We start from the raw sequence: 17,195 nt of genomic DNA, 5'->3' as shown, positions 1-17,195 counted from the left end.
AGGATGACTGAGATTATGTACTGACTCGAAGGCTTGACGTCGAAGATCTGGTGTTATGTACGGACGTGGAGGCTGAGATGACACGTCACAGTATACATAAATATCAGTATCCGGTATTCTAACCTTTTTCAGCTTCAGTGACGATCCAGTTTGTAGTAGGCCTTGTAGTTCGAGATCAGCATCCTGTGATTGAGCGAGTGTCTCATAGTCAATACCTTGAGAAACCTCTTCAATTCTTGACAAGGTATCGGCGACAATATTCTGCTTACCGGGTATATATTTGATATCGGTGGTGAATTGGGCAATGAACTCCAGGTGTCTGTATTGCCTGGGTGAGCATTTCTCCTTAGCTGCACTAAATGCATGGGTAAGAGGCTTGTGGTCCGTTATGATAGAGAAGTTACGCGCTTCTACCATGTGGCGAAAGTATTTTATTGCTTCGTACATAGCTAACAGTTCTCTATCAAAAGGGCTGTATTTTTGTTGCGGGGAGCTGAGTTTCTTTGAGAAGAAAGCTAATGGTTCCCACTGATCACTGATCCTTTGCTGCAACACAGCACCGATGGCAACGTCTGAGGCATCTGTAGCTATACTCAACTCTGCTTCTGGGTGAGGATGAGCCAGTAGTGTTGAATTAGCAAGTGAGTACTTACAGTCTTCGAATGCTTGCACCAGATCAGGTGTCATCTGCACTGGATGCGACCCTTTAACATTTGTACCTGATAGTAGAGCGTTGAGAGGCGCTTGACGACTGGCAGAGCTGGGTACAAAGCGGCGATAGAAGTTGATCATACCCAGGAATCGTCTTAGCTCCTTCACCGTCTTAGGTACTGGGTACTCCATGATAGCCTGCACCTTAGAGTCTAGGGGCCTGGTACCAGCTGCTGAAACATGATAGCCAAGAAAAGTTACATCAGACGCTCCTAGTACGCATTTGGTTGTGTTTATAAGTACACCGTATTTTTCCAAACGCCTGAGTACTTGGCGTAGGTGCTCTTTATGTGCTGTTTCTGTCGGTGAGAATATTAAAATGTCGTCACAGTAGCCATATGCAAAGTCCTGTAAGCCATGTAATACTTCGTCGATAAATCTCTGAAACGTCTGTGCGGCGTTTCGTAATCCAAATGTCATGTGACTGAACTCGAATAAACCAAACGGCGTGGTGATGGCAGTCTTTTTAATGTCCTCGGAATTCACCGGTATCTGGTTATATGCCTTCACCAGGTCTATAGTCGAGAAAACTTTGCAACCTGATAATTGATGTGAAAAGTCTTGGATGTGTCTTACAGGATATCTATCAGGGATGGTTCGTGCATTCAGTGCTCGATAATCACCGCATGGTCTCCATCCATCATCTTTTTTCTTCACCATGTGTAATGGTGACGACCATGGGCTTTCAGATCGCCTGGCAATTCCACTAGCAAGCATCTCGTCAAACTCCATCTTTGCAGCTTTTAAGCGCACTGGGTCTAAGCGACGTGGTCGACAGGCAACTGGAGGGCCTGGAGTCGTGTTTATATGATGAACGGTATTATGTTGTACTGTACGTACCATACCAGCAGGACGTGTGACCTCAGGGAACTCTCTTAGGATGTCGTGGTAGTCTGACTCACCGCTAACCGTCTTGATGGAAGCTATATCTTCTGGAATGTTTTGACGAGGCACGGTGATAGATAGCGAGGTCTTTCCATCAATAAGTCGCTGATTCCTGCAATCCACAAGTAAGTCATAATAAGACAAAAAATCGACACCAATGATGGGTTTGGAAACATCTGCTATTGTAAAGTTCCAGGTGTAGCTACGTCTGAGTCCTAGGTCTAGATGTAGGGCGATCGGTCCGTAAGTATGGATGGTACTACCGTTAGCTGCTGACAGGTTGTACTTGGACTTAATACAGGACGTCTTAATTGCCAACCGTGGGAAGACACACAAGTCTGACCCAGTGTCCACCAAGAACTGCGTCTTCGTTACCCGGTCAGTAACAAACAGACGGCCTGTTTGGGTGGGGCAGTCGTAGGCCGCTACTTCCGGCTGCCCGGGGCGTTTCCCGACTTAAACTGGCATGGCTCACTGCATTTTTTAGCGTTAGCTCCGAAATTATAGTGATACCAGCAATGGGGGTGATCCAGAGGAGGCTGTCGGTTGCGCGACTTGCTGCGGTGGCGGTTGCCTTGGGACCTGGATCGAGAGCGAGTACGCGGGTTCCTGTAGACATAAGCGGTAAGCTTAGCAACTTGTTTAGAAAGGGCACAGATCTCGTGGCCTAGCTCATCAACCCTTGATGGTGGTGCTTGCGATGATGACGTGGATGCCACATGGTTGTAAGGCGCGGATGGTGCTATCGCGTGAACTCGATCTGCTAATTCAGCGAGCTCATCGAGAGAAAGCTTAGGCTGCGAGGCAATTACTGTTTGCAAGCTATGTGGCAAGCGCCCAGACCATAATGTAAGTAACACGTCATCACTTACCGAAGGGCCGGCGAGATTCTTAAGATGCCGTAAAAATTGAGATGGCTTACGATCTCCCATGTCTTCATGCAAGAAAAGCTGCTTAAGTTTATTTTCTTTACTCACACTCAACCGTTTCACAAGTTCTGTTTTCAGTTTTTCAAATTTACCCGTTGCTGGCGGCGTGCATAAAATATCTTTAACCTGCGCCGCGTACACGTGCTCCAGTTGAGATATCGCATAGTAAAATTTAGTTGAGTCGCTAGTAACATTGGATAGTACGAATTGGCTTTCTAATTGAGCGAACCACAGGTCTGGATCATCTGGATAAAACGGTGGGACACGTACTCCGACTCGAAAAACTTCACCCGTGTTTTCTGCTTCCGCCTTATTTCCGCTGTATTGCTCCATTATATCTGTGTTCTTCTTCCGGGGTCACCAATTATGTAGTTGAATGTGTGTTGTGTAAGTCTTGGGAACAGGAACTTTCACCAGAAAAATACTTGATCTTCAGTTTTGAAACGACCGTTTATTCCACGTCAAGTAACAGTTATATAGTGATAGAGAGAGAAAGATACAAAGTAAGGCAAGAGCAAGAAGGACAGAACTAGGCTAACGTTAATGATTTGAAATTTATAAAAGATCGGTAAAATGCGAGAAAGAGACAGACAATTTGAGATTAAATTTGCGCGTGCGTTCGCCTTGCGAGTCGGTTCGGCACTGGCGCTCCCGACCGAGCGCAAGCGATTTTAAACGACGCAGATAACGGTGCATTGACATTGTGTACGGCGCGATCCGGCTGGCTCGCGCGATCCGTCTTGCATAATGGTAATGCTACATGCATATCAGTTATTAGCATAAGTAAGTCAGGTGTGGTAAGTGACCACAAGTATTTTCAGAGGCTGCGACAAGCCAATTACTGTTGAGTATAATTGAGGTCATATTAAATTTGCTAAATAAAGACTTTCCTTACTCGTACAACACTCAGGCAAAAAATACAGACGTGTCTCTAATAAGATTAAAAAAAAACAATCCAATTAAGTGGACATAAAATAAAATGCATGACATTTTCATTTGAAAAAAAGTTATTTCAAACGAGTCGTTCCGTTATTGTACGATATTAAAACCAGAAAAAAAATGTCATTTTGTGTGGTTTACATTTGCATGAGATTCACCATTTTGTGTTCGCAACGTCTACGACATTTATAGGTACCTATATTATGGTGGTCAAAGTTACTCTTAGTCAATTCATTCATTCAATGACATGTTCCGTGCGTTGTCTTATTTTTTAGTCAGTGGTAAAGCTATATACTTGTTCAGAAAATGTGTAAGATATTAATCGTGTTGTCCTAAATACATTAAAGTTGTAAATGAATTCAATTTGATAGCTTATACAACATGGCTTTGACATTATTAAAACTAATCATTATTTGCATAAACCTACATGAATTTAAATAATAAATTTTCTTTTATCGACCACATTCTATTTTTTATTACATTTTTGAAAATAATAAAAATGGTTTACCTACTATTTTTCGGAACTCGTAACTCTAATGATAGGTGTGTTAAAGTATTTAAGTAAACTTTAGTATTTATTATACCTATTAGAAAGAAATACTTTGCGGTTTCTGTTACAAGTTAAAATATTGATTAATCTCATTAGAACTCTTACTCGCTATTGTTAATGAATACGGCAGGTACTTTACAGGGCAGGTGACAAGCCAGGAATTACCTGACTTCCCGTCATCATTACTAACCACAAATCATTCATAGTATTTTCCAGACATTTGAGAATGATGATGAGATTTTTTAAGCGGGTACAATTACAAGTACCGATAGATTGCTGTTGTCTGTTTTAGCAGAATAAGAAGAGAATGGTTAAGCAGATAAAGTAACTTAAGACATTCCAAGAATATGTAGTCTGCAACGCAACGTAATAACACATTTGGGTGTTTTTAGAACGTTCATAATTCTACTAGACCCATCAAAATGATCCTGGCCTATGAATTCCTGTATATAAAAATGCGATTAATTGATACTTGGTAAACGTGAGCATTAGGGCCTGTCCACATTATGTCTGCCGGACAGTTGAAGCTACAGTGTGTTGCACCGTTCGCCTGACCTATGTTGCTGTTCACATTATAATGACAATTATTATGTCAGTTGGTTCTAATGTGACTGAAACCCGCTCTTGTCGCTTAGTGTGTGCAACATCTGCCTGTCGACAAACGGTAAATTACTGCGTACGTATAAAAGCGTACTTAGTTAAAGCCTAGTCAACCGACAACTCATTAGTTATTACCACAGGTCATTGCCATCATACAAAAAAGTGTCCTTTCCTCTTATACACATTGTTAAAAGAACAAGATGTTTCGTAGATTTAAAACAGTACGCGATAGTACGAGTAGAAACGGTACTCGCTATTGTAATCGGATGTACCGTAGACCGTGCGCGGGTGTCTTATTCCGTTTATTTATAAATGCAATTCGTCTCAGGGAGTCCCCTCATATATGCATAGAGAATCGGATTTTTATCTGCATTACTATCAAAGGAAATTGTTAGTTTTTGTGTCTGCTGCGCGGTTTCAGACACTTTATAAAAAAATGACCACAACACTTTCGCTTTAATCCATTCTAAAATCGAATCTAAAATCCAATAACTACTTTTATGGACCTTCCATGTATTTGACAGCACCACAGAGAAGTCACCTGTTCCGAATATCTTTCTCAATGAATGACTTACAAAATTAACTAATATTTATCTTTAAATCTGTGTTATACTTCCAGAGATTAACACCTTCAAAAACAAACAGTCAGTTATATGGGATCGTATCAGGGAGTCTCCTCATTTATTTACACAGAATCACTTTAACCTTGTTTCCATTATGTGTACCATGGGATCAGGGAAATAAATTTGTTAGTTATTCAAATGTCATAAAGCTTATCGAACACAGGAATATTAAACAAACTATATGAATTGGTAAAAGTAACTGTTCGTTTATGCAAAGTGCAAATGCTATCAACTTTATTGTCAGTAATTGAAGATTCTATTAATAATCATCATAATCAACACGTAATATTTATTGGGGATCAATTACGGAAATAAATCTGATATGTTTAATAATGTGTGCATATAGTTGTAAAGTATACAACTAGAAGAAATAAATTAATTGCAGTATCTCTGTGCTTTTAAAATTTGAATCCTCAATGCAATGGCGTATTGCGAAATATACAAGAAAACTTAAGGGTTAAGTTTGAAAACATCCTAATTTTGACGGGATTACAATTCAATAGTAACGAAGTTTAGAATGTATTGAAGATCATTTGGGTTACTTGAAAATTATTATAATATAAAAAATATAAATTTCATTTTGTGTGGGAAGCCTCTTATCGAACTATTTAAAACGAAAAAAAATATATGTAAAGTATGGACCAAATGAACTTCCATTTTTAAATGTAAGCCATTAAATCTAAAATATTAAAGTAAAAATCCGCGGTGGCTGAGGTAATGTAGGCATCTCCAAATTGGTTACGCAGTGTTGCGGGTTTGATTTCCTGACATACGAGTATAACTAAGACTTGTCTTTGTGTGTATCCATGGTACCAACGATAAAAATAATCTTGGCATGAGCCAGTGGTATCGACCAAACCAGAAGTTAAAGATTACGGAATGGCGCCGTAATCAATAACAATCACCGTGGCGAGACAGCGGTTGACACACCCTTGGCGGAAGAGCGGACTATGGTGGACCGTAGAGGACGTCCGACAGACAGGAACTACCTATATTCAACGACCAATTTGATCACTTTATGCAATGGTGGAAGACCGTTATACTATCTCTTCGAATCCGTAGCGAACAAAAAAATCGACGATGGCGCTTTCTAGTATGGAGGTGAGATGAACTATTGTGTATAAGGTATTTTAGTTCTATTTCTGCTCACAGTCATAATTTTCCGCGTTGCACTTAACTAATGAAAATGTGCAAATTGATTATATTATTGATAGCATTTATAGGCAATCTATATTGGTGCAATCTCGATAAAATATTTATTTATGGGGAGACGTCGCGTCCCTTCCGGCAAGCAAGTCTAATATAATAAGTTGAAACCTTTCGGTCAGAAAAGAACTTAGCAATGTCTATTTACTAAAAATACCTGGAAACTCAATAAGTAACTGAAAACTCGTAACTAACCAAAAATACTCCACCGCTAATAATTCTATATCTACCGTTGTGACAATCTAAACAGAAGTAGAATCGAAGGAAGAAGAGGTATACAAGACATTAACATTTGCATTATTAGGAAAATATGTCATCCAAGTCGAAAACGTTAACTCTGATTATATCCTATTAATACTGCCCTGTTCCCATGTATTGTTTACTTCAAAATAGAAACTCGTAATCGACATTTGATCCAACGAGATCGTGATCTTGATAAATAAGCACTTCAATATTTCCCCATTACGAAATCAAATAGGTACGTGATAGTCACATAATTATCATAACAATTTACTGACCTATAGGTCAGTGTAACAAAGTGCTATATAGGTATATGGATATACCGTTCACGTGCGGGGATTACCAGGAATGACCTTTTATTCTGTGGTTTTCACGTGACGGTTTCCACGTGCTACAAATTTCTGGCATAGCTATGTTTCTTCTTGTACCTGCAGTTCCGGGACTAGAATAGGGCTACGGTATCCTCTGTCTGTTGTAAGAGGCGACTAAAAGGGGGCTTCCGGGGTTGCGGGCGGCAAGATTGGGGGCTCGAACCTTCTAGTAAGTGACCTAGGGAAGGACGGCGGTATGTGTGGTCACATACGGTCGTAAACACCACGTGACGGTGTGGTAGGAGCGAAAACTGCTCCCCCAGGGCAGAACCCGATCGGGATATCGCGTTTGGAGGACTCCGGGAGTGTTCCGTCTGAGATGCCGGAGTTCTCCACCAAGCGTTGAGGACGGCCACTGGGGGGTTTTAGTGCGGTAAAAATCCCACATAACCCGGCGTTGCTCCCACGTCGTCGGGTACCTTTTGAAGGTTTCCCCCTCGTAAACGAAAAAATACGTATGTTTCTTCTAACTTTAAAAAGGTATCTACTAAACCATTCGAATAATATGTGTACAGCCATAGACTTTTTTCGATAGAGTGTGTTATAAATGAGCAAGTAAGTGTATTTGATAAACTAATTGCAATTTTACTTTAATTTAATCCACTATTATATAATGCTATTGTAACTTAATAATATTGGAGATTTAATAATAACTTAATATTTTTTTATATTCCCCTTTTTTGTATATATGTACATAAATATAGTTATAATATAGGTATTGTAAATATGTTTTTTTTATGAATATTGTAAAGTAGATATAGAAAACTTTGTCGCAATAAAATTTCTGAAAAAATATTGGAGATTTATTTTTTACAATTGCCTCATGTTCGCAACTATATTGTTTTCGTTGTTGTATTGTGAATTGTATTTTGTACCTTTAAATGAGGTGACACTCGCCAAGACTGCAATTTTATACTGTGATCTTTGTTGGTAAAAAATATAAATAAATAATCATTCTTTAAGGCCTTTAAGGTCTAATGACATATTTTTATCTTAAAATATATTTTTCAGATATAAAATATATCACATAAAAGTAACACAGGGGTGGGAAGGCAAGGCGATCTTATCACAAAAACACAAAATAGTTATTTGTAAACCTAAGTCTGTTTTGAATCATTACAAAACGCCGTTCGACAATTTACCGCATATGGTCATTTGGCTGCCCTAAAAACCGTTATCCTTATTTCATAACAACTATGTTGCACGTGTACACTGTACGTGTCATAGTCATTTTAAAATATGTATCTAGCAGGTATGTTTACGTAGTGGATGATTACTGCGGACGTTGTGGGCCCGGGGTGTGGTTTTACCAGTTAGTCACTGGCTCTTAGGGAAAACGGAACTCATTAAAACAAACTTAGTATCCTGTAGGTGGAGGAAGATTATCAAATAGGCTAAGACAAAGAGTTAATAACATCTTCCTCTTTTGTTTGTCAGTCGATTTTCTTGTATTTTTTGTGGTGTAACTTTTGATGTGAATGATCAATGCGATTACCGTTGAATCTTGACCCGTAGGACTCCAATTATGTCTGGAGTTGATTACAGATGATCATGGGCAGCAGGCAGTGACCACTGTGAGGACCACGAGGACTGCGATATCATAAAAAGTCAAACCCCTATCTAACTTAGGTAACAATGTGGTAGAAAATGGTAAAAAATATATGATGTGTATTTCTATATGTAATATTAAAGTAACAAACGCAATAATCTATTAAAGGTGGTAGAACTCTTTGTGGTTCGACTCCGGCCGCACCACCGCCACACCTATTTCTGCCTAATAACAGCAGTGTTAGGCGCTGCTGTGTTCCGGTTTGAAGGGTAGTGAAGGGAAGTGGTAAGGGAGACATACTTTTTCGAGGCGTTCCAGCTTAGTCCTCAGGGGTAGCGGCGCATTTGTGGCCGACCTCAGATAGGAATATCTAATCCTATCTGGGGTTGATTACAGACGTCCATGGGTGGCAGTAGCCACTTACCATCAGGTGGACTGCATGCCCGTCTGCTGCTCCTATGTTATATAAAAAAAAATAGTACAAATAAGAAAAAATGTTTACACTTTTTTACTGTTAAATAGTTAATCGGTGGTTATCAAGGTGTTTTGAAACCGTCCGTCAACAATGCACTTGAGCAATTGTCGCACGTGCCGCGAGTGCTATTGAAATTATTGAAACCAAATCAAATCACCGCGATTATTCTGATTGGTGAATGAAACATGAGAATGAATTGATTGAGCATTCCACTAGAATAGTCTTTCTGCACTACTTACGTTTATTAACTCTATAACTTGGGAAATTTATGACACAAGTGGTCAATTGCGTATTTTATTACTCGTTTGTATAGGTAGGCCTCTAATAAGATATTTTTAATGAAGCCGGCGTTACGCCCGTTGTCAAAATGTAATTGACTATGGTTAATAAAATTTAGACTTAATATTGGTTACAATCGTAGAACTATAGAACATAGTTGTAAGTCAGCAAAATTGTCAAACATAAATATTTTAAGTGGAATAAAAACGAGAATGTAATTCATCTGGTGCTAAATAATTAACCTCTAATAAATAAGATTAGACCTATGTGAAGGCAGTTAGAGATGCAGTGTTACTCCTGAGTATTACCTAAATCCGTATAAAACCTAAAATAAACAGACCGTTGAGGCTGTAAACACTTACGTAAGGTATATAGTAAGGCATACGCTTGACTACACGGAATGCCCTTAAGATTGTTAGGTATAAGGATATGTGTTACGTGTGACAGTAGTACCATTGTAGTGGAACGACAAGGGGTTATTTTTTGTCTTCAATCTTTATTGTCCTATAATCCTATAATGTCTGCTGCTGGGACTCTCCTTCCATAGAAAGAGGGGCTTACGCTATTAGTCCTCCGCGCTGCTCAAGTATGAATAGGTAGACTTCACATAAGAATTTATTGTTATGTTTTTAAAGAATTCTTAGATGTTGAGGTTTTCTTGTGATTTTTTCTTTCATGTCGCTTAAGCAAGGGATGATTATTAACGCGGACATAATTTTGAAAAATCAGGGGTACGAGGTTGGGATTCGAATTTCAGACCCCCCTATGTAGAAGCTTCAACTACTTAGGAGTTTCCAACCACTAGGCTATGTCTCCGCTATGGTAAGAACACCTTAGTGTACCCGGCCCCATATTTGTTTGATAATGAAACGTGCATATCTATTTGCCACTAGTATATAAACAATTGATCTAAGTCATTGGTCTAAGTGATCTAATTGGTTTACAAACGTCGGACATGATACCGGATTTAAAATTCGCATTTTAAAATAATTAGGGTATAAAATAATTATAGATTCGTTCTAGATCGTAATCGTCGCAATCAAAAATTAATACTGCAATAGGTAAATGTTTTTGAATAAAAAAATCTTTGACATGACTTAGATAAATCATATTAATGTAAGAAATATAAGTAATACCTATATATTCAATGAAATAATATACTAAAATACCCCATGCTTGAATGAACAGATATCTCAATTGTAAACATGTTTAATCTAAAACCTTAACAGCCTTACAGGTTGTATAGTAAGGTCTATACAGAGAAAACAGGTTTAATAAATATCATTTTTTATTTCAGTGCCATTCAGTTCAATTTTGCACGCCCAATGTGGTAGAACATAAGATAATTGTTATAAATTTAAGATCCTTGTAAAATACTATGTTCTTGCAAATAAATGATTTGATTTGATTTGATTCTTATAAAACAGGGTAATTTTAATCATGTTTAATTATTTATTAATGTTCGTTTTTCTGGTCTAAAAATCTCAGAAAAACAAGTTGTTCGACTTGATTCGTAGAAGATGAAAGGTAAGTGGCGTATCAAATATTACAATTTAATTCATTACTTAAGTATATGAAAAATAAATAAATACTTTTATAAATAATATTTTTTTTCATGAGAAACACTGGAACATCAGGTAGATGTATATGAGGGGATTAAAATTCTTACGAAAGTTTATTAACTCGATGGACGGGCTAGCTAGTTGTCTATATAAGTTAATAGAATATTTTCTAGCTCTCCCTATTGGGTTCTTAGAAGACGAAGGGAAAACCCCGGGTAGACGACAGGTTCAATTACTTGTAGGTACAGGTTTCCATGCCAGAATTAGAATGGTCACCTATTGGCAGTGGGGATTTACCAATAGGCAAAGCAGGTTGCCGCTTCAGGCGATTGAAACATTTTTATTGGCGGTGCGGTGGCAATGAACAGTAATTTGTATTGACCCGCGACTGTATCTGGTCTGAAAAGCTCTGGATTGGGGTGTCCAATTAACAGAGATCGGTAGAGACGGCAAAAGTGTTATTACGATTACAGTTACGGCACCCTAGTTGGTACACAGCTTTAGATGCCTGCCTGACCGAGAATCGAATATACTGCTGACTGTATATTCTGCTGACTGTTAAGTAATAAATTAAAAGGCTAAAATTCCGTCGAATAAGTCAGAGATTTAAGGAAAATCCTGCAAGATTATAACCTTGCTCCCATCAGGTCATTGCTACGTCGTGAGTTGCGACTTAGCTCTGTTGTATCGAATTAATTTATTTTTGCGTTTCGATGTACTTACTTTTTATGTAAATTGCTGAATGATGTAAACACGTTTATTAAAATAATATAGTTAAGTTTTAACCTTAAAATTGCTTTAAGGATTTTCTCAACATCTATTACATTATTCAATGTGATTATTTATTTTCATTTTAAAAAAAAATATTATTGAGAAATTTTCGGAACGGAACGGTTTTCAAAAAATTATTGAGAATAAAATATTGTATAACCCTAAGTAAGTATATCTATATTTAATGTTATTATGTACTATGAGATAAATATTATTAAGAAGATGTAGAAAACTACTGTAGGTTTACATTTCGAAAAGACAAAAGTGACTAAACTATAGAAACATATCGATATTATTGCATCAGCTGCGTGTATAATAAGCGAGGAATGGTATTTCGTAGTATTTCCTTCCCCCTACAGGAAACATATTTTATAATAACCGGTGTTTAGTACGGAATAAAAATAACTCAAGTTTGACCGTTGAAGGTATGGTAGTTTGATTGTGACGTCAGCACTGGTACAATTATATCGACCTTACTACATGTTTTTATAGGGCTGTGTTTTGATTTTAACTGGTATGGGGTTATTAGGAGAACCAACGTTTGGGTACGACTTCAAGACTACTGTCTTGAGACTCTTGATTCATTAATACCAGGAGTTCGGATCTGAAGCATTTTTTTTTATTTTACCGAATTATGTGCTTACTAATACTTGATGGGCTTGCTTTAACGTCGAAAGAAAAATTGCCGAAGAAAAGTTTCTTACGATGTTCTTCCATATAAAGTCTACTTATTCGAATTTTGGCAACAAGCTGGTCTAAACTCTTTAATTGTAAGCAGATCAGCGGCCAATAGCCGACTGCCTTACATGAGGCAAACATCGTCTACTCAGAAGTAGCAACGTTCCGTCAGAACCCCTGCTCTATACGTAGTAGATTACAAGTATTAATGGGTGACCACTTACCATCATAAAGGCTACATACTCATTTTGTACTTCATTCTTATAAAAATAATCTACAGTTCATAATAACAAATGTACAGCCTGCATTGTGCATAACGTGGACTGCATTATTTACTACTTGCGTTAAACGAAAGGAACGTTAATGGGTGCATATTTAAGTGCAATTTCGATGCAAGTATTTTTTACTAACCCAATTGGATGGAAATACAATTGTTATGTTTTTCGCGCGTGCCTTTCAGATTTCCGCAGGATGTTATATTTCAACGCACAAGCGTTTTGCTGAAGTTAAACCGAATTGAAAGAATGTTTGCATGTTTTAATGGAAGTAAATGCACATGGAGTATGCAGTTGATGATAGTTTTATGACTTATGATCACTGTCTATGGATATTTGTAACCGCCCTCAACCCATTTGTTACCTGAGATGGATCACAGGTACTGCCTCTGAGGACTAAGTTGGAATGCCATGTATTAGTTTATTTGTTCTATCCTCTACTACTTATATAGTTTGAGTATATGTCAGAAGTAGAAAAGAAGATTTGGTAAATGTTTGTTACAGTCAGTAGCACTACGAAGAGTTAGACTCTACACTAAACTACTAGGTCAATACAGAATACAGATTAAACTTTCGGAAACACAAGTGTTTATCTTTTAGCAACATTTATATATTATTTCGACGAAACAATTTTCCTCTCTTATTCGTAAAATAATACATCGTTTAATTATTGTATCGTTTTCCTCTCTTATTTTACGAATAAGAGAGGAAAACGGTTTTCAAAAAAGTTGTGACTCATTTATGACCAACATTAGGTAAGACTCATACGGAAGATTCTTATCTGGAGTTGATAATACATGCCCATGGGCGGCAGTAGCCATTAACCATCAAGTGGACAGCATGCTGGCTTGCTAGTGCTATATTATAAAAATAAAAAAAATAATAGTACCCTATAGAGATTCTACTACTTTCGAGGATGCTTTCTTCGTCTCAGGTATTCTCAAGAAGACACATTTCGCATTAACATAATTCGTTATTCATATATTGCTTATAAATATGTTTAGTAGAATATTATGATACATTGACACAAGATCAATAACGCGTTTGACCGCAATCATTATTGATGGTAAGTCAGATGTGGTCTAGCACGCTTGCCTTGAAGTTTCAGGTTATAGCTGCCTCTAACCAACCCTATCATATACCTATGAGTAAACCCCATTAAGTATTGACATTTATTAAGATATTTTTCGTAGCATTCAACGTGTTGAAGAAATTTAACACTGATTTGAGTATTATATTAACACTATTTTGTAATAATTATTGGATAGGCGTTCTAATATGCTCCGTAGTTGAAATAATTTAAATTTTGTAATTGTATTGTTTAGTGTAGTTATGGTGTAGAAAATAAATACTTAGTATATTTAAACGCGTGTAGATTAACTATTAAACACGTATATTCGAGAGGAGGTGGGTGGATCAGGGGATAATAATGAGTTAAACAGTAAAAGACGTTTCTACCATTACTGTTCCACTACTGGGCAAGGGTTGTAAACTTCAAGCGACAGTGGTACATAGGAGGGGTAGGAATAGGCCTCAATACCCCGCGACCCTTGCCAACTTTTTTAAAAATTCCCAGGCGTGCTTGTTTATTTTTAATAGGCATATCACTTAGAAAAAATCAAGTGGGTGCCTGAGATACGAAATTCGAACTTCGAACCGGACACATATTAAAAGGCCGTGTTCCTTACCTGAATTTATTACTGTTTAACTGTTTATATATGTATTATTATTATTAACTAAATAGATTTGTGTCAAAGTAAAGTAAGTACGGATTGTTCTTGAAATGTTCACGATGGCATTGTTACTTGATTGAACGCTGCACCGTGAAATTACACATTTCAATAAAAACATCGTTTACGTTCGTTTTCTTTACAGTAAGAAGGTAAATATTACTTACTTAATGTACACTATGTACACTTATTCAATAGGTATATAATTCATTTTTAGGAAAGTTTTCAGTAAAAAACGTGACTTCTATTATCATGGCTAATTACTTACATGCTTTAATTGTACTCAATTTTATGGAATCTATCTATCTTATGATAGATCTACAGATAATATTCTGCCTTAATAACATAAAAATCAATCTCTGTTATAAATGTAGGTATTTTTATAAATACTACAGAAATATCGTGATCAATTATAATTTAAAATGTTCTTATACTATAACAACAAAAATTCACTTACCAGTGAAAAACGAAGTGAAATCCAATTAAAATCAAACGTTAACACAAGAAACACGGTGAATTTTAAAATATTTCACAAAAAATTACAAAACTTATTTAATTTATTACGCGCATGCGGCCACCATGCTGGATTGGCTGCGACCGGCGCGCGCGCAGTTTTCAACAACACTGCGAATGCACACGCGAGGCTACCGCCCGCCAATACTGACGTTCTCTTTTCGTTTAGACGTGTGGTCAGTCAATTTCATTGTTTCTTGCACCTGCTGTAACCCGTTTACGTCCCAACGCTGGGCGTACAAATGGGGGAAGCCTGAAACGTAGGTACTCATTACATCAGTACGTAATGGATCATACGATCTGGATCAGTGATCCAGTGCAGTTCGTTGGAGGAGTTATAGTTTAATAGTCAACCCATGTTGGATGTTATTGAACCCTATATAAGGTCTTCAACAAGGTTTAACGATGCTATAGGTTAGTGTACGGTATAACAACCGGAACCGACATCATATCATGCTATGTGCCTTTGCGGCTCGTTAAAGTCCCACACAATTATTTTTGTCTAAAAGACGCTTTTTATACTCACAGACCACACTACGGTTCCCTGTGCCTTGGGCGCCATGGACACATTCATAGACATCACATCTACCTGGTCGGAGATTGTACGCGGAATCTTCTGCCCGTCAGATTTGTATGGTGACTGAAGCCACGGATCGTCATTCGAACAAGAACACGGACGCGCTGAAAACTGCTGTTAATAGTCAGAAATACTTGTGTGTATTTGTTTCCATGTTATTCTATAGCACCTACTATTGATCCCATTTTGGAAAGTAAAAGTAAGTTAATTAAATAAACCTATTAAGTTACTCAGCGCCTCAATCTGTTAAACATTAATACAGACCATTCCCGTAAAAGTTTAAAAATAACCACACCCTCGCATAAAATGTAACGTTCTATAAGGATTTGTTGTCTAATTTTCGAATTTCGACATTAAGTCACACGTAATGAAAAGATGTCCTTACACATTGACATAAACGTATGGAAGCTAAATGCAAAATATTCTAAAAGAGTATTGTAGAATCCAGTCCACTTTGTAGAAATGCATAGTGTGAACCAGACATTTCCCCGTAACGTCGGCGTTGCGGGGAAAGATCCGGGCCCTGCTGTCGAACATATAAAGGATTTCCGTGGTACAGCATCTAGCTTTAAGTTATAAATCGAATTTACGCATTTATTTTGAAATTAGTAATTTATTTTGTAATTAAATGTCATTACAAAAATCTAGAACGTAGATATTGTATATTTACTGTATTTTCTACAAGCAACACAGACTTGTAGTGAAAATGGCAGCGGGTAAATACAGATCTGCTGATAAATAGATTTTATCAAGAAGATTATTATTATTAACAAAATAACCTTATTAAAATTAATTTTATTTAATCACAATATACTGACTCTGTGAAAAATGTAACGCAAATTAATGTGTAACGCAAATTAATTTTTTTCTGTTCGTTTATTTGTTTCTTTACAGGAATAATTTATTTATCGATAATGATTTTCAAAATATATAATTATATAATTTTTAAACAAAAAAAATAATACGACCCTGCCAGGATTCGAACCTGGAATCTTCTGATCCGTAGTCAGACGCGTTATCCATTGCGCCACAGGGCCCGTGATCAAAATTTTTAAATTTCATGTTATAAGAAACATAAGTTATAAAAAAAATATATAAGTTATAAAATATTTAAAATAAAAATCATACTTATATAACACAAACAAAAAAGTAATAATAAGTAGTTAATGATACCTACTTACATAAATGTAATTCTGATTTAAGCGTATTATAATAATACAGTTTGATTTTTATCATTGGGTTTATTTATTGTACAAAAACACTAATACTATTGAGGAAAAGAAATCCAAATATGTAAACTGAATTCTTTCCTACACACGTAATACGCTTAGTTAAATTTTTTATAAGTATTATTTATATATAACCTATCAAATTAAAATAAGAACCTGTTTTCCGGGTTAGGCCGATATTTAAATTTCGGACTCTTGAAAAATTAAATCACTCATTACAATTTTTTTGACTTCAAGGTGAAGGTTTGAAGTAAAACATTGTTGAGTTCTCTAAAAAATGTCAGAGAGAAAATAAAGATTTCTCATAAAATGTAAGCTACGCGTATTTAATTACCACATGTTATATTGGGTAGCTCTTATTAAAGGTCCCTAATGAAGGGTATTTTCAAAATATTTCTTAATTCTGATGTTTTAGACATGCCACTGTACTTAACATGCCGCTTTGCAATTCGAGGTGAGGGAAAGGTGGCGTGTTTTTTAGAAATCGATTTCTCATGCGTTTG

At 36.8% G+C, this 17,195-nt stretch overlaps 2 protein-coding genes and 1 non-coding gene across 3 annotated transcripts in view; all 3 read right to left on the bottom strand.

Moving 5' to 3' along the window:
* The window catches only part of LOC140757224 (cationic amino acid transporter 3), a 55,445-nt gene extending 40,406 nt beyond the window's left edge, over positions 1-15,039 (bottom strand). Inside the window, exon 1 of the mRNA XM_073092759.1 lies at positions 14,831-15,039. The gene's annotated coding sequence lies outside the window, so the exon portion shown is untranslated. The remainder of the gene's footprint in view (positions 1-14,830) is intronic.
* Positions 2,022-2,960, bottom strand: LOC140757220 (uncharacterized). Its single transcript, XM_073092755.1, has one exon. The coding sequence runs from the start codon at positions 2,856-2,858 to the stop codon at positions 2,022-2,024; it is 837 nt and encodes a 278-aa protein (XP_072948856.1). The 5' UTR covers positions 2,859-2,960.
* Positions 15,040-16,427: 1,388 nt separating the features above from the next.
* On the bottom strand, positions 16,428-16,500 carry TRNAR-ACG (transfer RNA arginine (anticodon ACG)). The gene has a single exon. It is a non-coding gene; the product is annotated as a tRNA-Arg (tRNA).
* Between the last annotated feature and the right edge of the window lie 695 nt (positions 16,501-17,195).

Source organism: Epargyreus clarus, unplaced genomic scaffold (genome assembly GCF_041222505.1).
Source record: "Epargyreus clarus isolate Ecla_fem2 unplaced genomic scaffold, WU_Ecla_fem_2.2 ptg000004l, whole genome shotgun sequence".
NCBI lineage: Eukaryota > Metazoa > Arthropoda > Insecta > Lepidoptera > Hesperiidae > Epargyreus > Epargyreus clarus.
This window is presented reverse-complemented; position numbering and strand designations above follow the sequence as displayed.